General features: G+C 44.3%; 1 protein-coding gene across 6 annotated transcripts in view; it reads left to right on the forward strand.

Annotated features, from left to right (window-relative positions):
* Positions 1–14,382, forward strand: part of LOC124545829 (PDZ and LIM domain protein 3) — a 437,938-nt gene that overhangs the window by 30,094 nt on the left and 393,462 nt on the right. For all 6 annotated transcript variants that reach the window (XM_047124780.1, XM_047124781.1, XM_047124782.1 and 3 more), the window contains exon 2: positions 12,125–12,261. In XM_047124780.1, coding sequence (XP_046980736.1) covers positions 12,151–12,261 — 111 coding nt within the window. In that variant the 5' untranslated portion in view covers positions 12,125–12,150. The remainder of the gene's footprint in view (positions 1–12,124; positions 12,262–14,382) is intronic.

The following is a 14,382-nucleotide window of genomic DNA, read 5'->3' on the forward strand; positions in this document are numbered from 1 at the left end:
GGTATTGTATAGGGCGTTTAATATCTTAGAAGATTGTCCATCGGCCTACCTGCACTTCCACATCTTTCTAAAACGGTAGTCGAGGTAGATACTTCAAGTTAATGTTCCCGTTTTATACTTTCTCTGAGTTTCCTTTCTGTAGGAACACTGCTTTTTCAAACTTCTTCACATGTGGTATTAACAAGTCCAAGTCACATGGAGCACAGGTCTCTATCTAACATTCGGTGCAGGTTTGAGGGCATTGTCGAGGAGTGTTGTTGTGAATAGAAGTTGTGGTGTCACCGCCAGACACCACACTTGCTAGGTGGTAGCTTTAAATCGGCCGCGGTCCATTAGTACATGTCGGACCCGCGTGTCGCCACTTTCAGTGATAGCAGACCGAGCGCCACCACACGGCAGGTCTAGAGAGACGTACTAGCACTCGCCCCAGTTTTACGGACTACTTCGCTAGCGATGCACACTGACGAAGCCTCGCTCATTTGCAGAGCAGATAGTTAGAATAGCCTTCAGCTAAGTCAATGGCTACGACCTAGCAAGGCGCCATTAGCCTTACATAGCTTGTATCTAAAGAGTCTCACTTGTATCGTCAAGAGCTATGTACCACAAAGATGGATTAAAGTTAAGTATTCCAGGAGCTACGTACTTTTCTTTATAGCATTCATTACGTATCCTGTTTCAGACCTCACGCCATCCTGCGTGAGCTTATAGCGTGTATTTCGGTCTCCTCAAACCACACTGTGTCGGCACTTCTGTCGACACATCAGAAGTAACTTCTTTATCAAGTTTCTTGCAGGCCAATTTTTGTAACAGCTCTGTATAAATAGTAGTAGTCAGCAAGAAAATGTGTACACGCAAAAACACACACAGAAAACAAGTAAAAACCAAAAGAAGAGAAATATGGCATCGCAAATGACACACTGGAGACAGAAAATAGCTATTGAATTAATGTTATGTTACAAAATTGCAGTGACACTATACGCAAAAATGCAACTTGCAACCGGTTTTACACATGGGAGAAAACTGCTTGATCTTATAGTGATGAATTAGATATTTTTCTGTTAGAAATTTTTCATTTTTTTGTAAAATATTTACGTGAACAATTTTAAATCTACGAATCAATATGTGAAAACGAAAAATCGTGTAATAATCCTGGACACCTGCTGACGATTCCTTGTTCCAAAGGATCGCCATCTGGGTATATAAACGAAATTTGATGTGCAGCACGCGAAAAGGCGTTTTTTTTTTTTCTACAACTTCTCTGTCCTTTACACTAGTTGATGATTTCGAAGGTCTAAACATGTCTCCTCGGGCATACTTCCGCGCGTCGCTTTAGTATGAGAGACAAATCATCCGTTTTGGAAGTTTCAAAGCATCTGCTAGCAGCCGTCCGGTGTGGCCGAGCGGTTCTAGGCGCTACAGTCTGTAACGGCGCGACCGCTACGGTCGGAGGTTCGAATCCTGCTTCGGGTATGGATGTGTGTGATGTCGTTGGGTTTGTTAGGTTTCAGTAGTTCTAAGCTCTAGGGAACTGAAGACCTCAGAAGTTAAGTCTCATAGTGCTCAGAGCCAATTGAACAATTTTGAACCATCTGCTAGCACCACGTGAAATACTGTGTTGATTGCCTCCCAAGGGAACATGTTTTTTCATGCCATACGTCGTCTCACACAGTGACTTAGCTGTAGGAACGTGAGACTAAGAACTTCTCAGTAATAGCGTAAAATGGGAGAATCTTCTTCAGTATTCGTGCATTTAACCACTGTAAAGATATAGCGCATATTTGCTCCGTACACCTTCTGATTGGAATGTTATTGTAAACATTTTTCGCTGGGTTCAAAAGGAGCTGACGCACAGACAGGGTCTGCTAAGAGAGCGTGTTGAAAAGTAAAGCCTCCGAATTTTTTATATGAAAACTCTTAAAGATTTTTAAATAAAACAGACGTTATTAACATTCTATATCTTTATTCTTCATGCTTACATATTTACTTCTCAGCATAGTCATGCTGGCGAGGAAGACATTTCTTGCAACGAGAGATCGGTTTGTTGATACCGCCATTGTGGAATGTTTCACTTTGTTGTCGGAGCCACAGCCTCATCTCTGCTTGCACCGCTTCATCAATATCAAACTGAAGTCCTGGAATCCGGCAGCTGTGGCCGAGCGGTTCTAGGCGTTGCAGTCTGGAGCCGAGCGACCGCTACGGTCGCAGGTTCAAATCCTGCTTTGGGCATGGATGTGTGTGATGTCCTTAGGTTAGTTAGGTTTAAGTAGTTCTAAGTTCTAGGCGACTGATGACCTCAGAAGTTAAGTCGCATAGTGCTCAGAGCCATTTGAACCATTTTTTTTGAAATCCTGGAAAGTATTTTTTAAAGTGCTGTAAACAGATGAAAATCGGATGGGGCCAAGTCGGGACTCTGTGGTGAGTGATCGATGACAGTGAACGTAAGACGTCGGAATATTGCAAATGTGGCAGCGCTCGGTTCTGATCTGGTATTGTCATGCTGTAAGAGAGGGTTCTTCATGTGTCGTCGAACTCTGAACTCAATTACAGCACGATGTTTCTCGCTCACCGATACAGTTACGTTACACACTGCCGTGTTACGCACTACAGTTAGGAACTTTTTCGTGGCAGAGGGATACAAATAAGTAGACGCGAAGAATGAAGATGTAGAATGTTAATAACGTTAGTTTCATTTGAAAAGCTATAAGAGTTTGTACACAAAAAATTCGGAAGCATAACTTTTCAGTAGACTCTCTCGTATATACAGTGCTGGCTACAATCTATTTCACGGCGAGTGAGCCCACCATTGAAGACCTGATATTGTTATGAATAGCGTCGTATTGTAAAACTCTGCTAGCTGCTTTATAAATACCTTCTAGAAAATGTAGTGCGACAATGAATTACACGCACACTTTCACGCTCGTCATGCCAATTTAGCGATTGGGGTACAGACCTTTACATATTTGCCGCGTTTCAAATTGCAGAGCTCAGATAACTGCGTTTTATCTTCGCCCCGTCTCTAAATCCTCATTGCTGCCAACGAGTGAGATGAGATGCTGCAGAGGTGATTCTATTGCGTCGCCCAGTGAAACCGAATGCAGAAATCTGTTCTTGATGAAGTAGGCAGCAGATAAAGTACCTCTGGATGAGTCTCAGATAAATTTATCGCACGAGGAACGCAGTCATAAGAGACGAAATTCGTGTTCTGCAGGAGCAAAACGGAAATACTTGTTCAGCCAGTCTGATGCAGAGATTTCCTGGCTGATTAAAACTGTGTTCTGGACCTGGGACCAGACCCGGAACCTTTCTTTCAGGAGCGATAGTCCAGAAAGATTGCAAGAGAACGTCCGTGAAGTTTGGGTGGTGGGAGAAATACTAGCGCAAGTGAAGCTCTGAGGAGAGGGGTCGACTTCCGTGCGGGGATAGCTCGGTCGGTAAGGGCATTGGTCACGAAAAGCGAGATTCCGGGTTCGAATCTCGGTCATCTATGTAGTTTTAATATGCCTGGAATTTTTTAAAACACAACGCGTTCCTTTTCGAAATGAAATATTAATTCTGGATTCTTACATAGGTTTGCTGTTTTCCCTAAGTCATTTTTGCCGAACACCAGAACAATGCAGCGAAATACAGAAAGACCTGCGGAGGATCGGTGAATGAAACAGGGAGTGAGAGTTAACACTGCATGTAAATAAGTGAAGGCATCCATGACCGTAGCATTTAATTGGCGATGAGCTAGTGGAAACAGTAACCCCCGAAAATATCTAGCAGTAAACCTCCATAGCGAAAGCAGATACTAGGCTGAGATTAGTTAGAACAATCTTAAGGACCGGTAATTCACCCACGAAAGGAGTGCCTTATAAAGACACTCATTCGATCGATTCTACCTTTCAGCAGGAAACGGTAGTCTGTCGTGTTGATACTTTAGGTACTGCAGGTGTCCATGAAAGTTCATAAACCAACTTTATCATTAACGTTCGTTGCAGAAGTCCAAGGCTTGCATTTTCATGTTTTTCGCTGAATTCTTATACAAATTTTTGGTTTTAATTCTTTGATTTAAAAATATCCAGCACATATATCCCGTTAATTATCTTCCCTTTTCATGTCAAACAAACTGCAGATTCTTACATCCCCAATCACCACAACAACTCAATAATTATCCCATTGCTACTATCTGATTGGCCTGATGCCGGCCGTTACATGGACTCTTGACAACGCATCGTATTCTCAGCATTATCACAATCATTATTTTGTGTAACTTACAATTGGAAACTTTTACAAATGCATCTATGCATCACAACATGGTCAGCAGAAAAAATACACATATTTTACATAAATAATTTCATAAAATGCAGAGTTATAAAGTGCTAAATTTTGCAAGATGAATATTACAAAGGAAGATTGAAATTTGTGATTTGATTTTCAGTTAACTTCGATGTCATTACAAATGGAGATTTAGCTTTCCTTGGACAAGTAGAAGGCAAAAAATCGTCCACGGTGTTTCAAAAGGAACCACTCAGAAATTTTAAATGTTGTCAGTAAATCAGGGGAAACATAAAAATGAAAATCTCCTCTTTAATATGAGGCAAGCGACACCTCTTTCGGTGCCTGATTATAACAGCAACCAGATATGAGCTATTTATTCAAAACTTCATATTTGTGTTGTGCGGAGATATGCATTATTTGATGAAAAATGTATCAACACATCGGTGAAATTGAAATTACTGAATGGGGGACTGAACTACATGTATAATACAATATTGTCGAAAACAGTACTGACTTAATCATTTGTTTCTGATAACAGTTCGCAGACACGCAGCTGTAATATGGCGATCAAGTCACGAAATGTGGAAATGCGATCGCATTCTGCGAGATCAAACAAATTACACGAGGTGAATGTGGATTTACCAAACTTGAAAACGGTAATATATACCGTACAGAGAAGTGAAGTGTGATATACATCCAACACCTGTGTGGAGGAACGTTAGGAAGTAAATCTAAACGCTTCTGGTCTAAGTAAGACTTTTATTACAGTCACAGAGACTGAACATATCCCATATTACACATACGGATCAACAACTAAAAACGTAAGGCCGCTCTAGCACTACCCTTAGCGTGCAGGGACTCTTGGACTAACCCACCGAAGGTCTACCGGTGCCGGCCGCAGTGGCCGTGCGGTTCTAGGCGCTACAGTCTGGAGCCGAGCGACCGCTACCGTCGCAGGTTCGAATCTTGCCTCGGACATGGATGTGTGTGATGTCCTTAGGTTAGTTAGGTTTAATTAGTTCTAAGTTCTAGGCGACTGATGACCTCAGACGTTAAGTCGCATAGTGCTCAGAGCCATTTGTCTACCGGTCCTTACACCGATGCTACCTGCCAAGAGCCTGTGGTAGAGTCCATTGCCGAAGCACAGAATTGAAAAGTTCGGGTACAAAACCAAAATCGTCTTATGCAGCGGTAGTGGTCCCAGTTGCAGTCCAAATCGAAGTCCGAAACAAACGTACAGCGATGTTTATAGTATGTTAAGGGTTCAGAGAAAGCAATAGAGACTTTCGAATATTTTTTTAAATTGATTATTTCATTACTAACGTCCTTACCGCAATGGTAACACCGGTTCCAGTCAGATCACCAAAGTTATGCGCTATCGGGCTGGGCTAGGACTTGGATGGGTCACCGTCCGCGTCTGCCGAGCGCTGTTGGTAAGCGGGGTGCTCTTCTCAGGCCAATTGAGGAGTTACTTGACTGAGAAGTAGCAGCACCGGTCACGGAAACATAAAGGCCGGGAGAGCGGTGTACTGGCCGGGAGAGCGGTGTGCTGGCCACACGCCCCTCCATATCCGCATCCAGTGACGCCCATATGCTGAGGATGACAAGGCAGCCGATCGATACCGTTCGGCCTTCAAGGCCTGCTTGGACGGTGTTTTTTATTATTATTGTTTCATTCCCGCACATGGGAGGTGAGAGGAGCTGGCAGCAGCCAGGTCGCTTCTCATCAGAAAAATGTTAAAATATAAGAGGATATCAAAAAATTTTCGTTCGAAGGCGACGCTAACCGCTTGCCTTCAAATCGGTGTTTATATGCCAGCACCTGAGTCGCGCAGGGTTGCATATACGCTGCAGCAGCGCCCTCAAACGGAAATTTCTTGATTGCCCCTTATACTACATATATTGACTTTTTGCAGTTACAAGCCTAAAACAACTGGTTTAAAATAAAATAAAATGATTCGTTATAACGATTTTCTATAAAAACAAATGGCAGTGGTGTAACTGATGCTAAGACCGTGATGGTGGCACATTTGGTAATCTCCTCAAGGTCAGCTTCCAGGAGCTACTGGCAGAAAGGAAGGACTGACGGAGGGATGAAAATGGACAAGGAAGAGGGATGTATAAATTGACACCAGAGACGGAAGGTGTGTGGTTCGGTGAGGAAGTTCGGAGAGGTATTGGAGACTTGATCTGACGAGAGGATATGTGGACTGGAGCTGTAGTTAGTAGGATGGGTAGATGTCATGGTGGATCTTTAGGCCTGAAATAGGTTGCATCTTGAAATTGCTGTGGGACAGGATATAAAGGATGTGTAGGTTATGGTAGGCTACTTCTGTAGCCTGTGACATTTCCTTTTATATCGTCTAGAGCCAGGGTCATCATCATCACACTTTCTCACGGGACGTTATGTGTGGGCGGAGGGTTGGGGGGGGGGGGGGGGGCTGTCCACAGGAATTTGTATAGGACCGCTCATCCAATAAAAGGCAGAAGGTTCGTACGTGGTGCCTCATATGGTGCGTTATTCAGGTCGGATAACGGAAAAGGTAACTGTTGAAGACTGTGAAACAAATGCAGATGACTACGTTTGCTAAATGATGCAGTAGGGACTTGCGTTCCTCAAAAGAACTCCGTTACTTACACGACTTTGAAGACGAGCTTACGAATTTGAAGAGCGTAAAGATGAAACAGAGTTATCTCTAGATTTGAACAGAAAGTGCCCATATAAATTATCTTTATGAACTTACACTTGAATCATTTTTGAACTCTACTAGATAATAACTGGTTTTAAACTTGGGAGAAGATGCTCAAAGTTTTGGTTCCTCCACTGATACATGTCATCGTGTGGACTCGTAGTGGCACGGACAACATCCAGTCGATATTCAATTTGTCTCCATTTATAGTCCAGGAATTCCATGGCGACGTGTTCAAATGCATTTCGATTACATGGCTTCAAGTCCTATAGGTATGTAAACTTGGTTCGGTGCACCTGATTCTCCAGGATTTCCCTAAATCGCTCCAGGCTAATGCCTCTGAAAGGGCATGGCCGACTTTCTTCCCCATCCTTTGACACAATCCGTTTCTAATGACCTCGATGTCGACGGAACGTTAAACCCAATCTTCCTTCCTTAGGAGGAAGTTTACTGGTGCGCGGTACGAAGTCGGTGACAGCCACCGTAGGAGACCGTCTCGTCAAATCCATATACCCGGAAACTTTTCATCCAGAAATTGACGAGAGTTTGGTAAGCAGTGATGCAGTGTTCCCTCCTGCTGGCTCAAATGGCTCTGAGCACTATGGGACTTAACTTCTGAGGTCATTAGTCTCCTATAACTTAGAACTACTTAAACCTAACTAACCTAAGGACATCACACACATCCATGCCCGAGGCAGGATTTGAGCCTGCGACCGTAGCGGTCGCTCGGCTCCAGATTGTAGCGCCTAGAACCGCATGACCACTCCGGCCGGCCCTCCTGCTGGAATATGAAGTCAATTTGTAGTTGTTCCAGCTGTGGCACAGCAATTTCGGTCACACGTTGAGGTAAACATCACTGTTGACTGTAGATTCGCCGAAAAAACAATGGACCAATGGTGCCGCTGAGCGTAAGTGCATAGCTCCACACCACGCAGTAACCTTGGGATTGTCTCTTCCCACTTCGCGTCTGATATGAGGTGACACACATTCCCATATGTGAACGTTATGATAATTCAATCTGGCAGATACATGAAAATTTGACTCTCCTGAGGAACAAATCTTTTCCAAAAAGTCATTCTTTGGGTCAGTCTTGACTATCAAACTGCAAACTGCTGACGCCAAGGGTTTTACGATGGCTTTAATGCCTGAAGCAGCTGCACCTTGTAGGCTTACTTACAATGCTTTTGTCGGACTCCTTGTAAAAACCTGCCGTGTCTTGTCCACATTGGCGTCTGAAACGGTGGAGCGACCCACCCCACATTTATGTATAACACTGTCTGTTTCCATAAATGGTGTGTACCAAACCCGAATAGTTGGTCGAGACGGTGTTTCCCTTCGGTACTGTGTCGGAAAGTTTCGTTGCACCTAGGAGCCTGAGTTTCTCTCTATGAACCTGCGGCAGTCACATTTTTCGTCAAATTTGTTTCATGTAGAAAGTAAACAACACTGTTTTAAACGCTGCGAGCCATAATGCACACGGGTTTTCTTCCTGGACAGCCCTTGTGTGTCCGACTCCGAACAGTGGGGCGGGACTCCCGAAGACGAAGCGCGCAGGCCTGAGCCGGCGGCGGTAGCTACGGTGTCGCAAGACGCCACGCTAGGACCTCTGCCAGCGGCTGGTCGGGCCCTCTGTTTACTACAGCGCTTGCGCAACACTCGGGGTTTTCCCACTGCTGCAATGTCTCCTTTGCGAGTACGCACAATTTTGTACTGTTAACCTTACACCGACAGTGCGGTACTTATTGCGATGCCTAACGCGAAATAGTTCCGGCAGATGTACACGCGATCCAACAGGTTGTTTGTTTATTTACATGAAGTGAAGGACGCCGAGGTAAGGTCATATTCTGAGCTCGAAGGTAACGAGGTATCTCTAGCAGAATGGTCTCAATTACAAACAGCATGTATTCCGAAAACGAAGGCTATGCGAAACAAAAAAATTAATATTTTGAAAGCAATGAGTTATGGCTGTTAAGTAGATGCAGTATGCTTGACTTCTGATTCCGTACAACACCTACGCTTATTATGTAAAGTACGAGCAGAAGGGGTATTAAGCGCAATTTTTGACTGGTTTGAGGGTTTCTTGGCAGGGGGAACAAAGCACGGAGAGTCATCGACAGATGTAGAAGTCGGTTCAGGCATGGCCCAGGGAAAAAGTTATGACAATTGTTATTCATGACGTTTGTTACGGAAAATATGAATAGTAACCCCAAAAATGCTACCGTTAATTATAATGAACTACTGTCTGAAAAAAGCTGCATTAGTACCCAGTCGTATTTTGACAAAATTTCAAAGCTCTTTCTTCACATGAAGAGTGCTATTGACAAGGGATTTCAGATCGATTCCGTATTTCTGGATTTCCGGAAGGCTTTCTACACTGTACCACACAAGCGGCTCGTGCTTATGGAATATCGTCTCAGTTATGTGACTGGATTTGTGATTTCCTGTCAGAGAGGTCACAGTTCGTAGTAAATGACGCAAAGTCATAGAGTAAAACAGTAGTGATTTCTGGTGTTCCCCAAGGTAGTGTTACAGGCCCTTTGCTGTTCCTTATTTACATAAACGATTTTGGAGACAATCTGAGCAGCCGTGTTCGGTTGTTTGCAGATGACACTGTCGTTTATCGACCAATAAAGTCATCAGAAGATCAAACCAAACTGCAAAACGATTTAGAAAAGACATCTGAATGGTGCGAAAAGTGGCATTTGATCCTAAATAACGAAAAGTGTGAGGTCATCCACATGAGTGCTAAAAGGAACTCGTTAAATTTCGGTTACACGATAAATCAGTCTAATCTAAAAGCCATAAATTCCACTACATACCTAGGTATTACAATTACGAACAACTTAATTTGGAAGGAACACACAGAATATGTTGTAGGGAAGGCTAACCAAAGACTGCGTTTTATTGGCAGGACACTTAGAAAATGTAACAGACCCTATTAAGGAGACTGCCTCCACTACGCTTGTCCGTCCTCTTTTAGAATACTGCTGCAGGCTGTGGAATCCTTACCAGATAGAACTGACGGAATACATCGAAAAAGTTCAAAGAAAGGCAGCACGTTTTGTATTATCGCGAAATATGGGATAGAATGTCACAGAAATGATACAGGATTTGGGCTGGAAATCATTAAAAGAAAGGCGTTTTTCGTTGCGACGGAATCTTCTCACGAAATTCCAGTCGCCAACTTTCTCCTCCGAATGCGAAAATATTTTGTTGACACCGACCTACATAGGGAGGAACGATCACCGCGGTAAAATAAGGGAAATCAGAAAAAATGTTCAAATGTGTGTGAAATCTTAGGGAACTTAACTGCTAAGGTCATCAGTGCCTAAGCTTACACACTGCTTAACCTAAATTATCCTAAGGACAAAAACACACACCCATGCCCGAGGGAGGACTCGAACCTCCGCCGGAATCAGCCGCACAGTCCATGACTGCAGCGCCCCAGACCGCTCGGCTAATCCCGCGCGGCAGGGAAATCAGAGCTCATACGGAAAGATATAGGCGTTCATTCTTTCCACGCGCTATACGAGATTTGAATAATAGAGAATTGTGAATGTGATTTGTAGAGTATCCATGTAGATGTAGATGTAGATCTATCCACTTCTGTACTCAGTATTTTATATACTTAAAGTAACTGGAGTGTAAGTCTTTAAAAGTATTCGAGTACTACTGAAAATACTTTTGTCTGCGTACGCAAGAAAAACAATCTCACGACGTTAAGCGTCTGTACCCACGTGCACATGAAGTATGAATTAGACACGACAAAAACACAGTTTGATATTGCAAAATATCCTCCATAAATCGGTAATGTTGTTAAGGTCACTTATCTATATGTGTAAAGTATGTTTCAAAATCCTAAAGCAGTGTTATGTGCAGGCGTTGTCTGGTAGCTATGAGTCGTCGACTCAGTATCACTTTCTTATTTTACGTAATAAATGAGAAAAAATGTTTTATGGATGCGCGGTTGTTGTCCAGTTTATAAAGTGGGTACACGACAGTGATATCTCAAACTACGTGGGTTGGAACTTTGATAGTAGCAATTATTTATTTACAGCGCGTACAAAATAGATACGTGTTTCAAAGTAGTCACCAGCATTGTGTATAACCCGTTGCTAGCGATGTAGAAGTCTTAGGATACTCTTAGCAGCGCCAGTTGTGTTGACGGTTCGATCGGAACGGTCTATTGTCCGACGAATTTGTAGCAGTTCTGAAGCGAATGCCGTGAAGTGTGAATCGAGTTGAACTTACGAAGGCTTAAGTCAGGGGAGTGCAGTAGGTGGTATAGCACTTAGCAGCCCCATCAGTCAAGCAAATCAGTAACAGCTTGCACTGTACGTGCTTGAGCATTGTCCTGCATAATGATGGTCAGGTCCTGCAGAGTGTGTCATCACTTCTGTCTCTAAGCTGGCCGTAGGTTGTGTTCCAACGGAGAACAGCATAGAGACAGAAGTGGTGACACTTTCTGCAGGACCTGACCATCATTGTGCTGGACAATGCTCAAGTACGAACAGTGCAAGCGGTTACTGATTTGTTTGACTGATGGAGTTGCTAAGTGCTATACCACCTACTGCACTCCCCTGACTTAAGCCCTCGTAAGTTCCATTCGATTTCCAAACTGAAGGAAACACTTCACGGCATTCGCTTCAGAACTGCTACAAATTCGTCGGGCAATAGACGGCGCCGCTCGAACTGTCAACACAACTGGCACTGCTGAGAGTATCCTACGACTTCCACAGCGCTGGCAACGGGCTATACACAATGCTGGTGACTACTTTGAAGGTCAGTAAAACTTTGAAACACGTATCTATTTTGTACGAGCTGTAAATAAATAGTTACCACTATTAAAGTTCCAACCGTCGTATATCCATCACGAGATCGAGTAGAAGTGCTGATAGGGCAGAGAGAGAGTCTTTACGGACATCAAGTAAGTTCTGTGCAGAGCTGCGGAGCCAGGTTTTAACTGTCATTTTCATTAGAACTGTGCTTTCGCAACTTTCTATAGTCAACAAGTGCTACTATTTGGAAGTCTCATCACTGAGACTTTCATATCGTCTAATTTGGGTTGAAGTTGTTTCCCGTGCCCGGAGTGCACCGCGAGAGTGAGTGTGCTTTGTGTGTGTGTGCGTGCGCCCCACGCTGCAGTGTACGTGAGTGGGTGTGTGACGCGGCAGGCAGCAGAGAGGAGCAGCCGGCTGTGATGGGGCGGCACACGGTGAGCGTGACGCTGCGCCGCGACGGCCCCCGCACGCCCTGGGGCATCCGGCTCGTCGGCGGCGCCGACCTCAGCGCGCCGCTGCTCATCACCAGGGTGAGTGTCCGGCTCTCTGCGCTGGCCACCTTCCTCCTCGCTGCGCTGTTGAGTGTTTACTGGATCCACAGCAGCAACCACAACTGCCATACTACGGTACTGCGCGAGACCCCCAGCGGCTGGTCCTGGCGGAGGTTCGAGTCCTCCCTCGGGCATGGGTGTGTGTGTTTGTCCTTAGGATAATGTAGGTTAAGTAGTGTGTAAGCTTAGGGACTGATGACCTTAGCAGTTAAGTTCCCTAAGATTTCACACACATTTTGAACATTTTTTTTTAAACCCCCTGGCCTCCGAAAACGATACCTGTAATCAACCTCTTTCCATTTATTGATTAAAAACAGTCTTGGTTGCAATTTTAGATTTTTATTTTTCAACGACGCGTTTCGCCTTATTTAGGCATCTTCTTGGTTCAAATAGCTCTGAGCACTAAGGGACTTAACATCTTAGGTCATCAGTCCCCTAGACTTAGGACCACGTAAACCTAAGGACATGACACACATCCATGCCTGAAGCAGGATTCGAACCTGCGACCGTAGCGGTCGCGCGGTTTCTAGACTGAAGCGCCTAGAACCGCTCGGCCACTCGGGCCGGCCAAGTTAACTTAATTTGGTATTTCTTAAAACAATCCTTTAGTCAGTGTAGCCGAAGGGCAGCGTCGAAAGTATCAGGCCAACATCGCCTTCGTTAAACTCTGTAAAAATTTTCTAGATGGACGCGAGTGACACCAAGGTCTGCATAACGCGTTCCCGTTCTCAGGAGCGAGTAACAGGATAAGCTGGGGGCTCAGGTAGTAAGCATAATGCACCACCATTTTACTGAGTTTAACGAAGCAATTCGGAGGCGGGCTGCTAGATTTGTTACTGGTAGGTTTGATCATCACGCGAGTGTTACGGAAATGCTTCAGGAACTCGGGTGGGAGTCTCTAGAGGAAAGGAGGCGTTCTTTTCGTCAATCGTTACTGAGGAAATTTAGAGAACCAGCATTTGAGGCTGTCTGCAGTACAACTTTACTGCCGCCAACATACATTTCGCGGAAAGACCACAAAGATAAGATAAGAGAGATTAGGGCTCGTACAGAGGCATATAGGCAGTCATTTTTCCCTCGTTCTATTTGGGAGTGGAACAGGGAGAGAAGATGCTAGTTGTGGTACGAGATACCCTCCGCCACGCACCGTATGGTGGATTGTAGAGTATGTATGTAGATGTAGATGGCGATGTTGGCCTGATATTTTCGACGATGCCCTTTGGCTACACTGACTAAAGGACTCTGTTAACAAATACCAAATTAAGATAACTTGAAGATGCCTAAATAAGGCAAAACGCGTCGTTGAAAAATAAAAAACTCAACTTGCAACCAAGACTGTTTTTAATCATTACTGTTAAGCACTGGTTTGTTGTATACCACTGCGTGGCTGACGAGGAGAACACGGCGAGTACCATTACCCGACTTCCCGGAAACTTCACTCACTGGAAGTGAAACCAAAGTAAGCGAACACGTGTCTCGGCTTATAGTTTCTGAGAAAGAGACAGTCAAAGCTTTCGACGTACTTTAAATGCCTTCCAACGTACGATAATCTTAGTCCAAATACTGGCACAGAAGCTAGCGTCGCAGCCTCTCATTTTTGCGTCCCGTCTTTAAAACCTGATTATTGTTTTTATTGGTTTTATTTTATTTTATTTTTCAGTTTTCTTCCCATGTCTGTAGAAGGACACTACACGAAATTTTTGTAACAAGTTAGGGGATAAAATGGTTCAAATGGCTCTAAGCACTATGGGAGTTAACATATGAGGTCATCAGTCCCCTAGACTTAGAACTACTTAAACGTAACTAACCCAAGGACATCACACGCATCCATGCCCGAGGCAGGATTCGAACCTGCGACCGTAGCAGTAGCGCGGTTCCCGACTGAAGCGTCTAGAACCGCTCGGCCTTAGCGCCGGCAGTTAGGGGATACAACGGCGTTATACTAATTGTAAAATAACACTTGGGTTGCAAATGGTTCAAATGGCTCTGAGCGCTATGGGACTTAACATCTGAGGTCATCAGTCCCCTAGACTTAGAACTACTTAAACCAAACTAACCTATGGACATCACACACACCCACGCCCGCGGCAGGGTTCGAAC

Source organism: Schistocerca americana, chromosome 8, assembly GCF_021461395.2.
Source record: "Schistocerca americana isolate TAMUIC-IGC-003095 chromosome 8, iqSchAmer2.1, whole genome shotgun sequence".
In the NCBI taxonomy this organism is placed as follows: domain Eukaryota; kingdom Metazoa; phylum Arthropoda; class Insecta; order Orthoptera; family Acrididae; genus Schistocerca; species Schistocerca americana.